At 34.0% G+C, this 14,276-nt stretch overlaps 2 protein-coding genes across 2 annotated transcripts; both read right to left on the reverse strand.

The window, feature by feature from the left end:
- Positions 1-587: 587 nt before the first annotated feature.
- LOC133188133 (uncharacterized) lies at positions 588-2,072 on the reverse strand. The gene has a single exon (XM_061323516.1). It carries the CDS (start codon positions 2,070-2,072, stop codon positions 588-590), a length of 1,485 nt encoding a protein of 494 aa, XP_061179500.1.
- Positions 2,073-5,004: 2,932 nt separating this feature from the next.
- Positions 5,005-6,254, reverse strand: LOC133188905 (uncharacterized). Its single transcript, XM_061324380.1, has 2 exons — positions 6,032-6,254; positions 5,005-5,317 (listed from the first exon to the last, which is right to left on the reverse strand). Exons 1-2 carry the CDS (start codon positions 6,252-6,254, stop codon positions 5,178-5,180), a joined length of 363 nt encoding a protein of 120 aa, XP_061180364.1. The 3' UTR covers positions 5,005-5,177.
- Positions 6,255-14,276: the final 8,022 nt, after the last annotated feature.

Here is a 14,276-nt window from a genome sequence, read left to right on the forward strand (position 1 = left end):
TTCCATTATCATTGAAAAAGCGGCTGTCAACGATGTCAGAAAGTCTGGACTTTGATTTATCGTGAGGAATAGTTGCATATAAAGTTGAAAAGTCGTTAGTTTTTATGTTGTTGATTTTGGTAAAATTTTAATTTCAAATGTTCCAAAAGTTCCTTGGAATATATTGTTGCACAGTACTCTTCAAGTTTCTTAAAGCATCAAATCGAAATATATATATATATATATATATATATATATATATATATATATATAATAGATAACATCTATAACCCAGCCGTCTTAAATTGAATTATCCCTCAAGTTTTTTCCGACGGTTTTAAGTCGATAATAAAAAAAAAAAAGATAGCAACTGTTCCTTCGCCAAGTTGCAGGTCCTTCGGATGAGACCTTAAAAACCGAGGCCTCGTGCCACTGTAGGCGTTGGCATGATAAGGAACCCTCCCTGCTCAATGGCCCCGAGTGCCGGGTAAAGGTCTAAATTTAAAGCCCTTCACCGGTATATGATGATTTCTCTTTATGAGTGAAAAATCCTCAAATGGGACGTAAAACATTCAATCAATCTAATCTTAACTCATGTAAATTACATTTTACACTTCGTATAGAAACACTTTGACAAGTCCTTCATGATATCCTACCCACAGTGTAGACTTGTATAGGGATAATGAGAGTGGAGTGTTCACTTCATCCTCTATCAGTAAGAAATTCAAGAACTCCCCTTGAGGACTCAGCAGACGGATTTGGTTGTTATGTGGGTCAGTAACAAGGATGTTACAGAGGGAGTCACACACTACATCAGTTGGAAAAAAGTTCTTTGTCAAGTTCTGCCCACGGTAGACAGACTTCATACGACCAGAAGGAGACATAATCACTAGATCACCTGTAGTGTTACTTGTACGGTTCACAACACAGATATCACTGTTACTGTTTTGTGTGACTCTGTATGGCCATGTAAACAGTCTGGTCTGACCGTCTTCCTGGTACTCATACTCATGGATTACATCACCTGTCACTGTGATGTGTCTCACCAAACGTCTGCTGTGTGAGTCTAATTTGTAAAGATCTGATACATTGTCTGTCAAGGTGACCAGTAGTCCACCGTCCACTGATTTACAGATTCCTTCTGGTTCCAGTGGAACTGTGCCAATGACTTCAGACACAGATCCCGTTGGTGACAGACAACTAATGGACTTCTCAATAACATCAGTGAAATAAACATCACCATTATCAGTCACACACATGTCATGAGGAATAATACTAAATTCATGTTCCTTTGTGCCTTGCTGATTGACTTTTTCTGTATATTTAGATTCATATACTTTGATGTAACATCGGTCCTCACTGTATGTCTCCAACATTGGTATTGCTTTATCTCCATAATGAAATAAATTTTTTTGAGTCACATTAATATCATTTAAATCCAAAGTTTTTCCAACCAAGAATTCAAGTAAGTCATCTTTGATTTCACCTCTAATGAACCTCACTGAATGTTCACAGTTTGTCATATGAACCTGCAGTTCACACAACATTTTTGTCAGTTCTCTGTGGTTATCAATCAACCTCGGATCTGACATGATGCTGTAGTGCTTCTCCATAAAATCCACCGTGTCAATAATTTCTCTCTTCTTCTCCTCTAACTCAGATTTAACATAGTTCAATTGATCATTCTTTTTAATCAAATTGTTTCTCAATTCTCTCTCCTGGCGTTTTTTGATTTCTGCTAGCCTGGCCATTATCTCATCAAAATGCTTCTGTAGATCTTTAATCTCTGAGTCACACAGTTCTTTATTTTCTGTTATCTGTTTTGACATCTTTTCTATCTTCTCATCAATCTGATGTAGGTCCTCTTCTTTGATCCTCTTAAAAAAATGAGGAAGATCTTTCCTCCTTTGGATGGCTGCTGTGGATATAGTTTTCCAATCATGATCTCTATGATCTGTTTTGGCACAGTCAGAACAAATGAATTTTTCACAATCCTCACACAATAAATCAATGGGTAATCCATGAGATTTACACATTTTGATTGGTGCTAGAGGAGATCCCAACGAATATTCAATTGAGTTACTTTCAGCCATGTTTTTCGGGTGTTGCCTACCTGTATGGCTTAAGTTTAATGTGCATGTTAGATAACCACAGATTGTAAATGGAATTTTGGACTCTATATATTTATTCAGTATAATAATAATAATAATAATTGTAAACATACAGGTGTATTTTACACCGTACACATGCGATAATAATTTGAACCAGAAAAAAATTGGGAAAGGTATGTATAATTTTTTAAAATGTCTACTCCTAGATTTTAGAAAGTCTTTTCTGAAATAAATGTGAAAATCCTGCCATTGAAATTATCCTGAATTAGTCATTATTGCTCTATTGTCAAGTTTACATTTTGTTTTATGGTTGGTGAGACACATGAACTAAAATTCTAACTATCAATAATTATAGGCCCACTCTTATAGAATTGCAGCATAGTTGAAGCACATATGCAGCACAGAAGCATTGCAAAATCACAGTGCACTATCAGTACAGCTTCAGTACTGCTGCAAGTATGCTGCAAAACTCTTAAATGCAGGAATACTATGAAGAAGCACACTTGCAGCATGGTTTAAATATGTAAATAAATCAGGGCTTAAATTGTACAGCAAAAAATGCACTGTGCATATATATGCTGTCTTGTAGTCCATGCACTGATTTGCAGTGCTACTTTAGCTCTGCAAAGCAGTACGGGTTTGCAGTACAGCAACACCACATTTCAAATAATTAAATTAGGACTGCAATCGCACTGCAAAACTACACCGTTTTAAAGCAAAGACACGCATGTTCTTAGATACAGTTGTATTTAGAGAGCACCTTGAAATATTATTTTAAAGATGTAAAACAATTACCATAATGTTCTCTATATCATGCATATACCTATTAATTTTATCATATATTCAGAAGCACTCATTAAACTTACATTAAACACAGATACATGATCAAAGATGTATAATATACTGGAGATATAAGACATGGGTTTGTTTTCTAGATATAAGAGATGGGTTTGTTTTCTAGATAAAAGAGATGGGGTTTGTTTCAAGATATAGAGATGAGGTTTATATTCTAGATATAAGAGATGGTGTTTGTTTTCTAGATAAATGAGATGGGTTTGTTTTCTAGATATAAGAGTTGGGGTTTCTTTTCTAGATATAAGAGATGGGTTTGTTTTCTAGATGTTAGATATGAGGTTTGTATTCTAGATATAAGAGATGGGTTTATTTTCTAGATATTGGAGACGAGGTTCGTTTTCTAGACAAAAGATGAGGTTTGTATTCAGAGTTCGGGATTGAATTCTGGGTATCAGAGATTGGGTTTGTATTCTCGACATCAGAGTTCGGGATTGAATTCTGGGTATCGGAGATGGGGTTTGTATTCTAGATATTAGAGATGGGGTATGTATTTTAGGTGTCAGAGAAGGGATTTGTATACAAGGTATCATAAATTGGGTTTGCCTTCTAGATATCATAGATAGGGTTTGTATTCTAGGTATCAGAGATGGGGTTTGTATTTTAGATATCAAAGATGGGGTTTACATATGTCAGAAATGAGGAGTGTATTCTAGATATAAGATATATTGGTTTGTATGTTATATATCAAAGATGAACCTTATTAATTCTAGGCCTTATAAAAGAAGATATTTGTTTTTTTAATGAGAGTCAGGAGAGTCATTGTTTAAGTGAAATAATTTAATCATTCCAGTTAGTGCTATTAATTCTCTGAAAAATGGGAAAAGTTATATTGCAATATATGGGGATTGTATTCCAGATATCTGAGCTGGGGGTTTTATATTCTAGATACAGGAGTACTGTCTGTAAACTTTTCACATTTTCAACTTCACTGGCACAGCTTATAGATGATATTGCCTATTTTGTTATCTTAATAGCTTTAATATGCATGTTTTATTAAGCAGTGAGCAGTGGGTAGTAAGCAATAGGGTGTCGTATATGGAATTCCATAGGATAAGGAAGGGAAGTTTGGTGTGTGGGTGTGGGTGTTTTTTTTTGTTTGTTTGTTTGTTTTTGTTGTTGTTTTTTTTTTTTTTTTTTTTTTTTTTTTTTTTTTTTTGTTTTGTTTTGTTTTGTTTTTTTTTTTTTGTTTTGTTTTGTTTTGTTTTTTTTTTTTTGGACTGAGGTAGACCCTCACCTGGAAAAAATTCCTGAATCCGCTCCTGGTTATGTAAACTCGTTCTTTACTATTTTTTTCTTTTTCTTTTTTGTCTTATTCTCGTTCCTCAACCTTTTTCCAATACCTTCAACAAGACTCAAATCTATTAAGTTAAAAAGATCAATGAAATTGAGATGGGGAAAAAAATTAAACCGGTAACCAACTCGCACAAGTTAATGCAACATACATTTTTATAATTGCATATTTCATATGTGACCCACCTAAACTCTAAAAACTGAACTGTCTTTTCTCTAGATTTTTCTTCGTTCGTTTTTCTCGTATAAATTTCAGTAAATGGAACTAATTTTTAGGTAGAGGTTTGTTTCATATGTGCTCGACTAGTTTAACGGTTTTCAAGGTAATTAAGTCCGCATTTATTATACTTTACAGCTATAATACTTAAAACAGTAGACGAAACAGATATAATTTTAACCAAAAAAAACATGACACAGAGATTACAGATGTTGGGTTTATTAAGAGGTAATTAGCAATAAAATACAGACTTCTGAAAAGAGAGAACAACGGAGCTTTGGACACCTCTAAATGGGTGTTTCATTTACAATTTAGAATTTTTGAATAGGAACCCACATCCCTGATTACTGACGGGATGGGTGTTCCAAGTAAATACCCATTCCTGATCACTGACGGAATGGGTATTCTCAAGGCCAAAAGTTCCGAAAGACGTGAAAATTTTTGAAAAGTTTATATTTTGTCCGCCATGCTAGCGCTTCAGATCTGTCTCTGAGGCCAACATTTTGGAAATTCAAATTCCAACCCACCCACCCACCCCCCCCCCCCCTAAAAAAAATTATGAGCCGAAAGAAGAAAGACTAAAATCAATTAATAGCCAAAACAATGATTTGCAGCAAAAGAGCTCGGGTGTTCCCTCTTTGGTTCCAAACGCTTTGAAAATTAAAGATTTTAAAACATATTGTCCAGATCATTAACATAAATATTATCAGGAACTTGAATTAGATTTATCCGGCAGTAAGGTTGACGTATTTCTCGAGCCTCTCCATCTCCTTGTGGGCGACATCGATCTCTTTCTGGATACGGGCTTCCTCTCTGTTCTGTTGAGCCCGCTCCTGCTTTTCGGCTTGTACCTTCTCTTGAGACTCTGTTAAACATAAACAGGAAAATGCTAAGTTAATTTTTGCAAGCTTCCATAATGGAAAATGTTACTGGCAACTGAAATCAACATGAACAATGACTTTTTGAATCTGGGTCTAAACTTCACATATCATTAATAGCCAGGAAAAATCCGAGGGGGGATAAAGTAATACTTGTTTCTTTGTGTGATCATGCTTAATACATGTAAGAAAACCACACCAAACCGCATATCCTGTAATGACAGTACATGAAGTATACATTTTATATACATCACGTTCTACATGTATGCATCCAAGTTTTTCGTCTATACGAAGTAGACTTTTTAACAATGTGCAGACAATGCAAAAACTACATATATTAAGTCCAAACAGTAGTGTTAAAAGTTAAAATGCTTTAAAGTTCAGTGCGTCGGATGGGACGTTAAACAGTGCTCCGTATCAAGGATTACAACACCCCCCCCCCCCCCCGGTATGCATAGATCGTTTCACTGGTTTTCGAAAAAGAGTAGCTTCACAGGGGACCGTCAAGGAAACTAAAAACTTTCAAATCCAGTCTAAGACGATAAGTGGCAAGACCAATTAAAAAAATATGGCTGAAATACTGCCGACTTGGCGTAAAACAGTAAATAATAAATCAATCAATCAAATCATTAATATTACATGCTTTAAACTAATTTAAGAGGATAAATACGTTTCATCACACATGAATAGTATACACCTACCTCTCCATTTTTCAAAATCCTCCTTTTTGTTTTCAAGCAACTTTGGAGGAGGCTTCTTTGGGGTTTCCTCGGAGACAAATGTAAGATCAAAGGCCACCCCACCTTTCCTTTCTGTCACTTCCTCTGTGACCATTGTTTTCCGTACTTTTTCGTACGCCTCCATCTCTTCTTTTGCGACACCCACTTTATTATTTCTAGCGAAACAGCTCTGAAGGAGACCCATAGTCTTTTCAGAGCAGTACTGACTGTATCTAACAACAAAAGGCTACCGTTTGTGATGTCATAATAATGTATTGATTATGACGTCATAAATTATCAGAGTACGTAAGCTTTTTTTATTTTTTTTTTCTGATGACAAATGTTTAAGTACAGTTCTGTGTAAAAATCATGCAAAGGGTGATATATGAGGGTTCGCAGAATTTGATGATTTTCCACACATAGTTTTCCTTTGCCCTATGAACTATGTATGCAGAAGGAAAAATGTTTTGATTCATGGTTACCATGGAAACATGGGTAGAGAAATTTCCCTAGCAACCAGCCAATTTTCAGCTTCGATGGACTAAAAAATCTCTTATCTTTCAGGCTCAAATTAAATGTAAATACAAAAAGAATTTCTTTTTCATTGCTGTTATTCTCAAGATAATGATCTTAACAGTTTTCAAAATCAAAAATATAGAAATAAGATTTAAAGATATATCTGTGATAGATGTGGGAATATATGCATGTTTTTCCTTTTTTGCTGACTCAGCATTTTCCTTGATTTTGGAATTATTCAATGCCTAATTACTCCAGTGATGGACCTCATACAGACATCCTGTGCATATTACCTAAAAGCAGAGGATTTTGTCTTTTAGAATTTGAATTCAGAAGCGTATAATTTTTTAACATTCCTATCCGTTGCCTAGCAACAAAAATGGATGTTTTGATGAATAAAAAGAGAAAAAATGTAAAATGCTAAAGTCATAAATCACATAACTTGTAATCTTTGAATACTGAAAACAAAATTTACAATAAATTGAACTTTTTGAGACGTCTCTGTAAACTATGGAATGTTTTACAATTTGTAATCTCCATGGTAACAGCAATTTCCCCTTAGCAACACATCATAGAATAATAATTTTAACATGTTCACATACCTGTTGTTAAAGATTTTTTCAAAGAATGCTGTAAAATTGTGATTAGGCAAATTTTACAATGCAGTTAGTAAATTTTACAATGCAGTTAGTATCTTATAAAATTCTATTTTTCACTTGATTTTCCCATGGCAACGATTCTGAGCACATAGCAACCAGTGTAACCTATGTAGAGTTAAGAGTCATTATATGTAGGAATTTCAATTGTTTTGATACTCAGAATCAAGATTACAGGGAATTTTTATGCAAAATCATTGGTGGTGCAAAATATACGTAAATATATACATTTGCAATCAAGATTTTAAAATTTTAACTAAGAATGTTACCATGGTAACGGGTATAAACATTTTAGCTCACCTGAGCTGAAGGTTCGAGTAAATTTTTCTGATCGAAATTTAACCGCTGTCTGTCCCCATCGTTGTCGTTGTAAACTTTTCACAATTTCATCGTCTTCTCCAGAACTACTGAACCAATTTCAACCAAACTTGGCACAGAGTATTCTTGGATAAAGGGGATTCAAGTTTGTTCAAATGAAGGGCCACGCTCTCTTCCAAGGGGAGATAATTACAAATTAGTGAAAAATTGATGGCATCTTTTAAAAATCTTCTTCTCAAGAACCACTGGGCCAGGAAAGATGAAACTCAGGTGGAATCATCCTCAGGTAGTGTAGATTCAAATTTGTTAAAATCAGTATGGTGGGGCCACAATTGACGATCAAAGTTTTACATTGTACATAGGAATATATAGGAAAAATCTTTAAACAACTTCTTCTCAAGAACAACAAAGCCATAATTGGTCATATTTATATAGAAGCATCCTCAGTGGTGTAGATTCAAGTTTGTTCAAATCAAGACCCCCGGGGGTAGGGTGGACGATCAAAGTTTTACATAGGAATACATAGGAAAATTTTTTTAAAATCTTCTTAAAAACAACAAAGCCATAATTAGTCATATTTATATGGAAGCATCCTTAGGTGGTGTAGATTCAAGGTTGTTAAAATCATGACCCCCGAAGGTAGGGTGGGGCCACAATGGACGATCAAAGTTTTACACAGAAATATATATAGGAAAAATCTTCTCAAGAACAGCAAAGCAATGTTTGGTTATCAACTATTAGGAATTATCCTAAGGTAGTGTAGATTCATATTTGATAAAAATCATGACCCCCTGGTATATATAAATATCCCCGGGGATATGTAGGGTCATAATTGATGATATGCATAGGAATACATAGGACTTTTTTTTTTTAAAAAAAATCAAGAAGAGCAAAGCTATGATTAGTCAAATTTATATGGAAGCATCCTCAGATACTGTAGATTCAGATTTTGTTCAAATCATGACCCCCGTGGGTAGGGTGGGACCATAATGAAAGTTCAAACTTGAAGTGAAAAAAGTCAAAGAAATGTGAAAGTATCTTTAGTTAGTGTAGATTCAATGTTGTTCAAATCATAGCCCCCTCCCCTTTTTAGGGGTAGGTTGAGCCCACTTATGCGTTAAAGCTTTTCAATACTGAACTGATTTTTGTTTTTTTCCTAGCCACAGTGCTCAGGTGAGCAATGTGGCCCATGGGCCTCTTGTTGTTTATATCATTTCAGTTTTTTTTTTCTCCATTTTCATTCAGAGCTCATTGATCTTTTTAAATTAAAAAAAATATAAATACAAGCACGGGTTTACAAGATTTGAAAAAGAAAATATTAATGCACCTCGTTAATTATTATTTCATGAAAGAAATAAATTCATTTTTTTAAATTAAAGTATTTTATAAAATGAATGTTCTTGGCATAGTAAATTTTCTGTTTTGTGTGTTTGTATGTTGTTTAACATCCCTCTCGAGAATTTTTCACTCATATGGAGACGCCACCACTTGCCGGTGGAGAGCCGCAATTAAATTTTGTCCTATACTCGGCACTTGCGGCCATTTAGCAGTGAGGGATCTTTTTCGTGCCAGCACCTACTGCGACACGGGACCTCGGTTTATTCGGTCTCATCCGAAAGACCGGTGTCCACGTCCCACAGTGGGATTCGAACCCGCGACGTAACGACCAACTCCTTACTTCGCGACTCTAGAGCAGACGCTCTAACCACTGCGCCTAAACTTTCTGTACATTTTTCCTATGCTTGTACCGGAAATTGAATCTGATGCGGGATTTCCGTGGGGGGGGGGGGGGGGGATCCTACTCTAGAGTCATTTTTCCGTGGGGGAAATCCCTACTGTAGAGTCTATTGTCTAGGGGGAAATCCTACTCTTGAGCCAGTTTTCCGGGGAAGGAGGGAGGGGATTGTAGAGGGGAAATCCTACTCTACAAGACCGGTAGATAATGAGCTGATTTTTGGTATTTCTCCTGATATTGTTGACTTACAAATCAGTTTTTGAGTTTCTTTGGTCCATTTTTGCTCAGCAGAGCAGATGGCTCAAGCATCTTTTTATCGTTCAAATCATAACACTTAGGGGTAGTGTGAAGCCACAACAATGATCAAAGTTATACAAAGGAATACAGAAAAACATGCTTATAGATAAGGAGCTTATATATGAAATGACGCTTACAGCTAAGTGATCTGTGGCTTAAGAAAATATTTTGTACTGTACTTTATCAAATGAGTTGAAATGGTGCATATTCCCGAAGTTCTCCGAGTGAATATACGCAATATAAACGACGTGGATAAAGCAAATGCCACGTCACACAATTATAGATGTTTTGTTAATTGCACAATTATATATATTTTAGTTATCTCATAAGATTTTCTTTTTTCACAAAAAATTAAGATAATCCCTGTAAAATGATGTTAATTGATTTCTATCTAAATCGACGATGCGTCAATTGATGATATCGCACTTTTAACGTTGAAATGCTGTTTTTTGTTTTTTGTAAATCTATGCAAAATATGAAATCTTGGAATGATATTTGATGCATCTTCTAAAACATGTTGAACAATTTGCTGAAGATTCATTTTATACAAACTTTTAATTTTGAAGTTGAACACGTTGTAAAGACCGAGGAATCATTAAATGTAATCCTACTCTGAAATCATTCTGTGTATGGTGACAGTGCTAAGCCAGGTATTTGTAGAATCATGGTAAGTTATATAGTATAATGTAAGAAAGTATCGATGAAAGTGGCTAGACTTTCCTGAATGGTAAAATGAATCATGCAACACCATCTTCACTGATAGGCCTAATGTTTCCTGTGAGAACGTGTTGGTGGTGTGGGGAGTGGGGTTAACATTCATATTTACAGTAGTCAGTTTTAAAAAAAAATTAAAATTTCGTTGAGGTAAAACGAGAGCTTTCTTGTTTTTAACAAAATGTTTGCTCATTATCATTTATGTTAAAACGCAAGAACTTTAAAAAATAAAAGTTTCAAAAATTTTATGTCTTGAAGCATGGGATTTGGTCAAAACTGGAAGTGCTTTTTATAAAGCATACGCAAGGATAAAACATAACTTTATCTTATGGGTAGTATCCTCCACAAGTATAAGATTAAACGTAATTAGTTTAATCTCACACGTGTGGTGGATACTACACTGTACCTATAAGATTAACATATAATGTATTAAAATTGGCTATCCCTGGTACTTCGGTATAAGCATGTTTTACTATATATAGAAAAGATTAAAAACAGCAAAGTCATGATTAGTCATTTTAATTCAGAAGCATCCTAAGTGCAAATTTTAAGTTTGTCCAAATCAAATGTCCCCGGGCTTAGGGTGAGGACCACGATAGAAGATCAAATGTATAGGGAAAATCTTGTAAAGCTATAATTAGGTAAATAGATATGGAAGCATCTTTAGTTAGTTAGGCCTTTGTTTTGTCAAAAATTTTGGACCACTTTTTTATTTAAAGTTTTCAATACTGAACTGTGTTCTATTTTTTTAAGCCCAAGTGCTTAATTGAGTAGTGTAGCCAATGTGCCTCTTGATACAAAAGTTATAGCCATTAGACTTATTTTCTAATTGTCATAGACAAGGCTATAATTATATTTATGTAGATCATATTAAAATATGCTCAAATGAAAAATTTCTAATAATTTACTTTTTTAAATGTTGGGCTGTAGAGCTGATTTTTAGTTTGTCTTATAATATTAATGACTAACAAGTTAATTCAAGTTTACTGCTGACTGTCCCACTATATTTATTTGTCTCTTTATATTTCATTTTCTAGTTTTGCATTGATTTAACCATTTCAATAAGTTCACCTGTACAGAAGTTTCAATGTAAAAGGTGAAGATAACGAACAGTGATCGATCTCATAAAATCTATAAACATTGCAAATATGTAAAGAGGGCATAAAACACGGACCCCTGGAAATTTCAGAGGTTGGACCAGGTGCCTAGGAGGAGTAAGCATCCCCAGTTGACCGGTCACAGTCACCGTGAGCCCTATGTATTTATCAGGATCACGGAATTTTCCGTAGTCAATTCACTAAAAAAGCAAAGGCCTAACAATTGGTATGAAACAAGTCATCCATATATGACCCAATGATAGATTATATTTGCTAACAAGGTCATTATAACGACCATAAAATTTACGAAATACCAACTTTAAACGAGGTTGTTGAAATCCCTTTAACATCAACTTATCAGTGAGTAGCATGCCTCGCTTTAAAAATTGGTCGTACCCAGAGCAAGCTCTTGAGTACCAAATAAACACCATAAGCAAGTGATATTGGAACTACAAAAATAAGGAAAGGTGACGAAGTGAGCTTTTCTGATCACCTGTCTTCTGTCTGTCTGTCCGTCTGCCCGTTGTTCATTTCTTATTTTTCAACTTTTTCTACTAAACCCGTCTGTCAAATTCAACCAAAGTGTCGCAAACTAGTGTATTCTAACAAAACATATATCTAAGGGAGAGGAAAATGAAATCGAAAATGATTCCCGATCATCACAACTAAGGTTAAAATGTACAATTTTTAAAAGCAACGTCTAGAGGATTGATAGATTTTTCGATGTTGGTCATATTGTACGAATTCAAGACAGGTTTTATGTTTTAAAGTAAAATTTAACGAATCAAATGGTGCATTACAGGCAGAAGTTATATATGCAAAAATATTAGCACCAGTTTCCTTGGTAACGTTCTTAGTTTTGGTTTTAAGACTTGATTGCAGAATGTATAACATTTATATATATTTTCTACCAGCAATCATTTTAATTGTCAATTTAATTGTCAATGTTCCGTAGTCTTGATTCTGTGTAACAAAACTGTTGAAGTGCTTAAGAGTATGACTCTCAAGTCTTCGTAGATTACTTTGGTTTATTTTATAGAATCGTTGCCATGGGTTAATCAAGTAAAAAAAAATTTAATAAGATGCTAATTGCATTGTAAAATTTGCCTACTCAAAATTTTACAGCATGCTTTAAAGAATCCTTAATAAAATCTTTCTCCCCAGAAAACTTGCTCTAGAGTAAGATTTCCCTCCGGAAAAATGACTCTAGAGTACGATTTGACCACAGAAATCCCACATCAGATTCAATTTTCTGGTACAAGCATAGGAAAAATGTACGGAAAATTAACTATGCCAAAATGCGAACATTCATTTTATAAAATACTTTAAGGTCAAGATCTATTAAATGAGTTCAGACTTTCTTCTTGGTGCTAGATTCATTATGATGTCATAATTGATTTAAACTTAATTTTCCCCGTATTTTACGGTTTCAATAGAATTGTGTAGAAAATAAAGCACTTTCATGGAATTCAATTTGAAGTCATGTCAAATGTAACCCCGATACTCTTATTCCGTTTAATATCATTTTAAAGTAGAGATCAAGAAGATATGAAAAACCGTTTTCTGAGAGACTGTAGGCAATACATTTCCTTTGTCTGAGATGGAAGAAACTCCCATATTTATACCAGACTTTCTTCATTTTTCATTGAAAATGGGCAGTTTTTAATATGTTTTTCCGGTGAGTTTACCCCCAAATTATGTCCGGATACACCGTATTTTACAAAGCTATATTCGTAAAGGATCATTAAAAGAATGTGTATCTCAAATTTGAGAAATCTTTGGGCACCTTTCATTCACTAGATCTTGACCTTAATTAAACAAAAATGAATTTATTTCATTCATGAAATAGTGATTAAAGAAGTGCATTAATGTTTTTTTTCAAAACATGAAAACCCATGCTTGTATATTTTTTTTTAAATTTAGAAAGCTATGAAGGGAAATGAAGAAATAAAGCTGAAATGATATAAACAATAATGTTTATACCCGTTACCATGGTAACATTCTTAGTTAAAATTTTAAAATCTTGATTACAAATGTATATATTTATGCATATTTTGTACCACCAATGATTTTGCATAACAATGCCCTGTAATCTTGATTCTGAGTATCAAAACAATTGAAATTCCTACATATAATGACTCTTAACTCTACATAGGTTACACTGGTTGCTATGTGCTCAGAATCGTTGCCATGGGAAAATCAAGTGAAAAATAGAATTTTATAAGATACTAACTGCATTGTAAAATTTACTAACTGCATTGTAAAATTTGCCTAATCACAATTTTACGGCATTCTTTGAAAAAATCCTTAACAACAGGTATGTGAACATGTTAAAATTATTATTCTATGATGTGTTGCTAAGGGGAAATTGCTGTTACCATGGAGATTACAAATTGTAAAACATTCCATAGTTTACAGAGACGTCTCAAAAAGTTCAATTTATTGTAAATTTTGTTTTCAGTATTCAAAGATTACAAGTTATGTGATTTATGACTTTAGCATTTTACATTTTTTCTCTTTTTATTCATCAAAACATCCATTTTTGTTGCTAGGCAACGGATAGGAATGTTAAAAAATTATACGCTTCTGAATTCAAATTCTAAAAGACAAAATCCTCTGCTTTTAGGTAATATGCACAGGATGTCTGTATGAGGTCCATCACTGGAGTAATTAGGCATTGAATAATTCCAAAATCAAGGAAAATGCTGAGTCAGCAAAAAAGGAAAAACATGCATATATTCCCACATCTATCACAGATATATCTTTAAATCTTATTTCTATATTTTTGATTTTGAAAACTGTTAAGATCATTATTTTGAGAATAACAGCAATGAAAAAGAAATTCTTTTTGTATTTACATTTAATTTGAGCCTGAAAGATAAGAGATTTTTTAG

Source organism: Saccostrea echinata, unplaced genomic scaffold (genome assembly GCF_033153115.1).
Source record: "Saccostrea echinata isolate AGI-Se365-2 ecotype Australia unplaced genomic scaffold, CSIRO_AGI_Sech_v1 ptg000016l, whole genome shotgun sequence".
In the NCBI taxonomy this organism is placed as follows: domain Eukaryota; kingdom Metazoa; phylum Mollusca; class Bivalvia; order Ostreida; family Ostreidae; genus Saccostrea; species Saccostrea echinata.